General features: G+C 35.9%; 2 protein-coding genes across 3 annotated transcripts; one reads left to right on the forward strand and one right to left on the reverse strand.

Moving 5' to 3' along the window:
- Positions 1 to 1392: 1392 nt before the first annotated feature.
- On the reverse strand, positions 1393 to 3799 carry LOC116172155 (cytochrome P450 6j1-like). Of its 2 annotated transcripts, none has more exons than XM_031489302.1 (5): positions 3586 to 3799; positions 2579 to 3428; positions 2318 to 2527; positions 2017 to 2268; positions 1393 to 1967 (listed from the first exon to the last, which is right to left on the reverse strand). In XM_031489302.1, the coding sequence occupies exons 2-5, from the start codon at positions 3426 to 3428 to the stop codon at positions 1792 to 1794; spliced, it is 1488 nt and encodes a 495-aa protein (XP_031345162.1). In that variant the 5' UTR covers positions 3586 to 3799; the 3' UTR covers positions 1393 to 1791. The 2 variants fall into 2 exon arrangements, with proteins under 2 accessions (XP_031345162.1, XP_031345161.1); XM_031489301.1 differs by having other exon boundaries at positions 3474 to 3799.
- Positions 3800 to 6794: 2995 nt separating this feature from the next.
- On the forward strand, positions 6795 to 8356 carry LOC116170613 (cytochrome P450 6j1-like). Its single transcript, XM_031487117.1, has 4 exons — positions 6795 to 7605; positions 7656 to 7868; positions 7912 to 8142; positions 8187 to 8356. Exons 1-4 carry the CDS (start codon positions 6795 to 6797, stop codon positions 8354 to 8356), a joined length of 1425 nt encoding a protein of 474 aa, XP_031342977.1.

Consider the following 8356-nt stretch of genomic DNA (forward strand, 5'->3'; position numbering starts at 1 on the left):
CACTGAGCTACAAAGCAGTGCTGCAACTTAAAGTTGATTTTTTTAATGGAAATTATAGTTGACCATATTTACTTTCAGACAAGATGTATTAATAAGAAAATTTATTGTAGAAAACTTATTATTGATAAATAAGTATGATATACATTTTGGCAAAGCTCGTAAAACAATAAATCATTTAAAACCATGGTAAACTGTAACTAGGTACCATTTTAAAAAATCAACCTTGAGCTTTCTATGTTAAAAAGTGCCTGAATAATGCTAAAGTCATTTTGTTCTAACTTCAAAAATAAAGGAGTTACAGCAAATTGAAGGAATCGGTCATTTTTCTAGTAAAAAAACAAAAAACGGCATCTTATTTGTTAGCTTCTTAGCTTAATGAGCAGGAGTGAAAAGGGGGATTTTAAAAAGTGTACGATTTACAAGCTGCAGGCGAGTGCAGTGTCATTTTCCGTGTAATTTTTTGCGTTGAAGCGAATGAGACTATACCCAAAGTTACAGGATCAATATTTTGCCAGATATGAATGGTTTTTGTTGAAGAAAATGGAAACAACTCGTTTGCATTCGACAATTTTGTGAAATTCTTGTTTATGACCTCGATAGAGCGAAAGCGGTAAAGTAGATGAAGGCGGGGGGAATTTCTGCCGCCCACGTCTCCTCACCTAGGATTTGTTGTTCGGTCATCTTCGCACGTTACTGTGAACGTGAGCCGATCGAGTACGTCACTAAATCAGCGTAAGAGTAACGTGTGCGAAAAATATACACTCAAGAGTAATGAAACCATTGTTGGGTCAAATGCTTTCTCTGCTTCATTTACGCCAGGCAAGGAAGCCCGGTGCAGTATACTGCAAGGACGGGAAGCATGTTTTTCTCAGTGGCGATGATGTTGTTCACCGCGACTGCAGAAAATCATATACAAAACATACCCCCAAAATAAGGGTGAGTATTAGTATTATAAAAGTATCGCCAAAAAAATGGGGTCGGGGGATTACTTAAGGTTTTTTTTTGTGGATCATCGCTTTTACCGAGATAAAAACCCTTGAAAAGTTACGAATTAATCTAATATTAATAACTAAACATGTTACATGCGGTACCTAGTATCACAGATTACCCTACACTAGTGTAGGGTAATCTGTGCTAGGGTAAAAGTTTTCCAATTGTTTTTGCTGTTTAAATCATACTTTTGATTTCCTTTTTCCATTTTGTTTCAGCATAAACCTTTCATATCACGCAAAATATTGATCCTATAAGTCTCATTCACTTCTGAGCAAAAAATTGCAAGGAAAATGACCCTTCATCCGACTAGTGTATTATTTGAAATTTCCCCGGAAGGGGGTAGGACCCCTAAATTTTTGTAGGACCCAGCAAGTTCTTCTGTCTAGTGCCAAGATAAACTTAATAAACAAAGTTTTATTGATGTACTTATTTTGCCTCCAAAATTTATGCTAAACTAGTTAATCTTTGCCAACAACATGATTTACTAGTAATGTAATAAAAAATAGATACATATCTATTGAAAACCAGTACATACTTTTTACTTATTTCCGGATCTATGTAAAGACAATTGATATACTTAAACATACTTAAATTAAACGTTTGTTTCCGTACAACCTGAACAGACTTCAATTAGCCATTATTGAAAGAGCTCTTTCAACTGGTACATTCATTTGGTAATAAGTTTGTTTCTTTAAAAAGTCTCCATAGCGTAGGGTTTTAGAGGGGATATGAAATCTATTAGTTCTTCTCTTCAGATATACAAAATGGCGCAAGCAGCAACGAGTTTTTTTTTAATACTTAACCTCTTCGTACTGGCTTAAACTTCATGATGGAAGAATTTTTATTTGGGCCAATGAACAAACATAAGGGATCATATCCTATTTCTCTGTCTTCGGTAGCACCCAGCTCGATTTCAAAATTGTGTATAATTTTCATAAGAGCTACTTTCACAGTAAGTAATCCAAGTCTAGTGGCTGAAAAGCGAATGTTACCTAACTGACGGATATACAAAAGCACTTGCACCTATGCAATTTCGCGGACCTATACCGAACGGAAGATAAGAACCGGACACAATATTTGGCCTATTTTCTGGAGAGAAACGCTCGGGATCGAACTTCTCTGGATTTGGGAAGAATTCACTATTGTGGTGCAAACCATATACACTCACAAAACACGGTAGACCCTTTTTAATAACGATATTTGTGTCTGGAATGGTATACGACTTGGTGCATACACGTTCCAGAATTGGCGCTATTGGGTGTTTTCTAAGCGTTTCTGAAAGGAATAAGTCATTACGTGATTGCTATTTTTTCAATGCATTTACCTGAAACTACCATGTCTAGGTAAACCATGTCGTATAAAACTCGTAATGACAAAACTTCGTGCTTTGACAAAACTTGCGTTATCTCTTGGCGCAGTCTGGCTTGTACATGAGGGTGTAGACAGATTTCGTGTAATGCCAAAATAATAGTATTGGTCGACGTGTGCGCCGCGAAATGCATTTGAAACGCTTGGGCTACAAGCTCGTCGTGCTCTAAAAGAGAAATTATTAGTATCAGCGTGCGAACTGCAAGAGATTACCTACTGAGTATTTCCCCGTGCCTTCTTTCAACACTGTTCAATAAATCAAGGAAATCTCCCCGGACGTACGTTGAACTTTTTCGTTGCTCCATTGTATTTACCAATATACGTTTAAGAATTTGCGTTGACGTTTTATCAAAAAACCTCATTTTAAGAAATTGTGCCACGCGTGGAAATACACCAAAACAGAATCGCTCAATCAGTGTCGCGAGGGATTCTTTAGCTAACATTTCAGACAACACATAGTAACGCGTGTTTTTATGCGTTAATGATTCTGCCGAAAGTCCAAAGAGGCCGGTGCCGATTATATCACTGGTGTACATGCTCGCCATCATAGGCACATCTATCGACGGCTTTGTTGTCATTTCGCTTTCAATGTAAGCCACCAAATTATCTCCAGTCTTAAATACAATTGTGGATAGGTTTGCTAGTTTATACGGAGAAAAAAAGGGCACCAGTGCCTTTCTCACTATTTTCCAAGTCGGCGATTTCATGAAAAACATCGAGTTCACACCCATTTTATCGTGATTACAGTTTTGTCCACCTAACCTGTGAGCGAAAAAGTCGGAATTTTTGACAAACATCTGCTTGATCAGTTCTGGATCTCTTATCAAAAGCGCTGGAGTATTTAATGTAAAAAAAAATCCATAGAATAAGTGGTTTGTTGACTCGTATAAATTCCTGAACCAGAATGCGCTGGATTTAATTTGTAGCAGCGCAAGCAAGTTTCCAAATAGTAAAGTTGGTTCAGCATAGGGCACGCCCAAGTTCTTCCAATAACTGTTGCGTTTCTTTATATATAGGCACAGACAAATTATAATGCTCACAAAAATAATTGCTGTCAGTAAATACATCTAAAACAGTTATAATAAATACAAATCGGCAATGGAGATACCTACAGTTTGGCACTTCTAAAATTACCACATTCGTTTCTATTTGAACAACAAATTAATATTGAAATGTAGTTAACACTAAAATATTGAAGGGTTGCCCACTAAGTTGACTACTGACCTTGTGCTCGTTTTGCCAAGGATCATGAATCTTAATTGCCTTAGGTTTAGTTTCTCAACCAAAGATAGGATAACCACTTAATTTGTTTATATATTAGATCGATATCTGCGCTGATATCACATCATAATTAAATAATTTAATTTGTAAATAAATGCATACGTGGAGTCACGAGTGCCTCTTACATTAATTTTGCAATTTGAAAACTAGCAAAATGGGAATAATGTGCAAATAAATCATAATACAAAGAGACCCCAAATATAATAATAAGCATTGCGACAACAGTGTACGTTTCTAGATAAGCCAAGAAATTGATCAATATTTTTGTTACGATAACATACGATTTCAAAAACGGCTACGCACAATACAAATGTTATCTCTTTAAAGTGAGTACATGAACATAACTAATTTCTTTTTAAATTGTATTATATTACGTAATTCTACGAAGTTAGCCGCACCGACGACTCCCTTAAACACATTTTTTATTATACCCGAATCACAATCTCCGTTTTAAACACTCAAATGCGTGCGAAAAAAGGCCTTTAAAACACACGTGCTTTAAAGTTGCTAAGTAACGATACTTCAAGTATGACTTTTGAAACTGTCATCTGGATGAAATAAAAAATCATCTTAGGTCGCTTTCTGTAAATGCAGAACATTTCTTTGGCTTTTGTACCCATCCTTTGGTTGAAGCTTTCACAAACGCACGTAATTTAGAGTATGCTTCCAAATCTGTTCGACTTTTAATCGCAACATTGCTTGGAAGTTTTGAATGAATGCACCAAAATATAGAAGATTTAAATACCTTTGACATTTCCTTCATGTATGCCAGCATTATCGATTCATTTAAGACTGTATTCGTAAGTAACTTCCTATTCATCCATGGAAACAACTTTTCATATTCTTTATAATAGGCTTTACTGGAGTTGGATTTTACACCTACCAACGTTTGTTTAGATTTTACAAGCGATTTAATGAACGGTGTATTATCTTTTTCAATGGAAATCGTTTAATTCACAAAGACGATGATTTTTATAAGCAAACGTCAAGTGACATCACAGAATACGGCCTTCTCAGAATAGAAACAGCAATGTCACAAATTTGTATGGTATTTTGGCGGACCCTGGTGGGTGTACTGTAAACTAAAGCATCAAAATCAGAGTAGCGCCATCTGGTGACTAGCTTCTAAATCCATGAAGTAATTTCCCCAATTCGATCTAAATAACAAATATAGATAAAGAATACACAGTTGTTAAATTGCAAGTATATTTAGATACAATCACATTACATTATTTAACACAGACATCTTAAATTACATGTTTACAAATTACATATAAAACTCAGAAGTAAGTGCAACTTACGCTTTGTAGAAGTTAACACTTTGCAAAAAGATCCTTACGTAACGAGTTGTCCTACGAAATATTTGGTTTTAATTGCTGTTTGGACTACATATTTTTGTTAAAAAATATCTTTAGAACTAAATTTTTTGTTCCAAGAGGTGATAAAACCGTTTCAGCAAATTGTCACACAAGTTTTTGACAACAAATGTTAACTTGATCCTGGTGCTTACTGGTTACTTGAGAAGCGAGGGTGGAAGTTGTTGAATTATCTAAAACGAATTACAATATAAGTATCTACATCTATATAAATATAAAACTCAAGTCTACACCCTTTTGCGCCTATAGGTACAGTTGGTAATAATTCTGCGTCAATTTGTACCTGTTACTTACCTTGCATAAATTGCAAAAGGAAAGAAATAACAGCACATTTCAACCCTCTTCGCGTTTCAAGCACAAAACAAGCTGTTTCAAAATGTGGGAAACGATGCCTTTTTGATATTTTATTGTTACAATCCGACACACAACACTTTTTACGGTCACATAACTTGTTCATATTTTAAATCTTTCAAAAGTCAAAATTGACATGTGGAAAACCTGTGTACGTATAAAATCGACGGTAAAAATATTTCCTGTAACGAGCAAAATTACAGGTTTTGCAAAAAAATATTTGAGTCTGCGATAAATAGTTCTCCGTACAACCACGGGAAACGCTGTAATCAGTGACAATTTAGCGCCATTTATGTTTCTGTTCTGTGAAGGTCTTATTCTGTGAGTGACATTTCCATGGCAATCGTGAAATTACGAACACCCAGCCCACTTAATTAGACATGTATTCGCGTATAACGTCAATATGACTTCATTGTATTACCTATTTTTAAATTATACTGCAGGTATAATAAAAAATACTATAAGATACACGTGTATAATTGGTCTTTAAAGCACTTGCAACGTTAAAGGCACTCCGCTTTGCGTCGTGCCCTTAAACTCGTTGCGCTTGCTTTAAAGACTTGATTATACACTTGTATCTTAATATACTATTTCNCTATTTTTCACTACTAGCGTCTGATGACATGATTATTAACCTTTTTTCACTTGTAAAGTAGGCTTTCTCGGCATTTGTTCAAAGTGGTTAATAATGTGGACATTATTAACTAGTAGTCAATAATGAGAACTGTCACGCTGTCACTTTTAGAAAACACAACCCAAAATTTCGCTCAATGAACGTTTAGACAAGTTCTCTAAAACGAATAATTGCCACCATTCGCAATTTCCAGAGAAATTACATACCTAAAATTATCACATTTTGAAAAAATTCGAACGAAATTAGTCTTTGAAAAATCTCAATGACAGAACAAAATACGGCCTGTTTGACTTGTACTTCCACGTACTTGATTGACATGTTAAATTAAGAAACAAACAATTCTGTCCAACCGTTAACTCTCTTATCAATATAATATGTTAATTTAGAGGATTTCAAGTGCTAGTAGTGAAAAAAATAGTATATATACCACGGTAGAGAAGTCTATTATTGCCATCGCACCTTACACCCCTCGGCGCAAGCGCCTCGAGATGTAATCTTGGTGCTCAGGCAATAATAGTGGACTTCTCTACCTTGATATATAATGTACTATTATATTCAAAGGTATTTGTCTAAAGTGGATTCATGAGTGACGTTTATATTATTTTGCAACTTGAAAAATGGCAAAATTCTATTCTATTGCACTCATTAATGCAGAGTAAATTCTACGCTGGGAACAATTCAGGAACCAAGGTAAACTACCAAATACGATTTCTCGCTTCTTAGTTCAAAAAGCATAAGTCAATATGATACTGTTGACATTCGCCACTGCACTATTGATCGGCACCTGTGCAATGGTACGCTACTTTAAAAACAAGTACAAGTACTGGGAATCAAATGGTGTGCCATACGACAAACCAACTTTGTTCTTCGGCAGCTTCTTGCGCTTCTTTTTCGAAAGAGATAACTTGAAGAAGTACCTGGAGCGCACCGGAAAGAAATATGATTCACCTTATTTTGGATTCTTTATATTTACCAAGCCGATACTGGTAATCCAGGATATTGAGATAGCGAAAAGGATCTTGATTAAAGATTTCGTGTCGTTTCCAAACAAGCTATTTTTTCCTAGCAAAAATTACGATCCAATATTTAATAATTCATTAATAAACTTAAGAGGAGAAGAATGGAGGTATATGAGACGCAAGCTTAGTCCAGTGTTTACAACTGGCAAGATAAAGACCATGTTGAAGATAATTGATGAGTGTTCAGATCGGTTAATGAGGTATTTGGCGAACATTCCAGATGGTGATCTGGAGGTTACTGAGGTAGCCTCCCGGTTTGCAGCGGATGCGGTCTCCTTATGTATGTTTGGTGCAAAATGCGATTGTTATCAAAAACAAGTACACCCATTTCAACATTACGGCCAAAATATACTTACCAAAGGAACTATTGGTGTCATCAAAAATGCCGCGTATATATTCGCACATTTTGCGGTTAAGATTTTTAGATTCAGTTACTTAAATCCCGAGGCAGTAAAATATTTTCGAGGAGTTTTTTCAGATATTTTCAATAAACGCAAGGGGCAGTCTGTTAAGCACAATGATTTGGTCGACATTTTGCTGGGTTTGAAGCGAAATGATGGTTTTAATAGCAGTTTCGTGCTCGGTATGTTCATCTACAAGTAGCGTACACGTTTTATGTACCTATTTCTTTAGACGACACCCAACTAGTTGCAGAAGCGATTGCATTTTCCTTGGCGGGACAAGAAACGACATCCTCTGTGCTTTCCTTTACGCTCCACGAGTTAAGTCTAAACAACAAAATACAAGATCGATTGAGACAAGAAATTGTTGAAATAAGTAATAGATATGGAAATATCACTTCTCAGGCATTGCGAGAAATGAACTACTTAAGGATGGTTGTTAATGGTACGATCTTTGTAATTTTGCAAAAATTTCAAGTTCTTATTAGAAACACTACGGAAGTACCCTATCACAACTTTTATTCAACGGGAGGCACATGATGACTACACAATTCCTGAAACCGGACTCCATTTGGAACGGGGAACGAGTATAATTGTACCTTTAAAGAGTGTCCATTACAACCCCAAGTGCTTTCCAAACCCTGAGATTTACGATCCGGAAAGGTTTAGGGAGCAAGATATACCATTGGCCTTTGGTATGGGGCCCAGAGCTTGCATCGGTAAATACTACATTGGCATATTTTATTGTAATGTGTTTTTACAGGGAAAAGGTTTGCTCTGGTAATGATAAAGATGGCACTGACAAATATACTGAAGAATTTTAAAGTGGAAAGAAATGCAGAAACAAGGGAGACAGTAACAATTGACTCACTGCACATTTTTAGACCAGAAAACTGCGTCAATGTAAGATTTACGCATCTCAGTGAAACGTAG

This window comes from Photinus pyralis, unplaced genomic scaffold (genome assembly GCF_008802855.1).
Source record: "Photinus pyralis isolate 1611_PpyrPB1 unplaced genomic scaffold, Ppyr1.3 Ppyr1.4_LG5, whole genome shotgun sequence".
Taxonomy (NCBI): Eukaryota; Metazoa; Arthropoda; class Insecta; order Coleoptera; family Lampyridae; genus Photinus; species Photinus pyralis.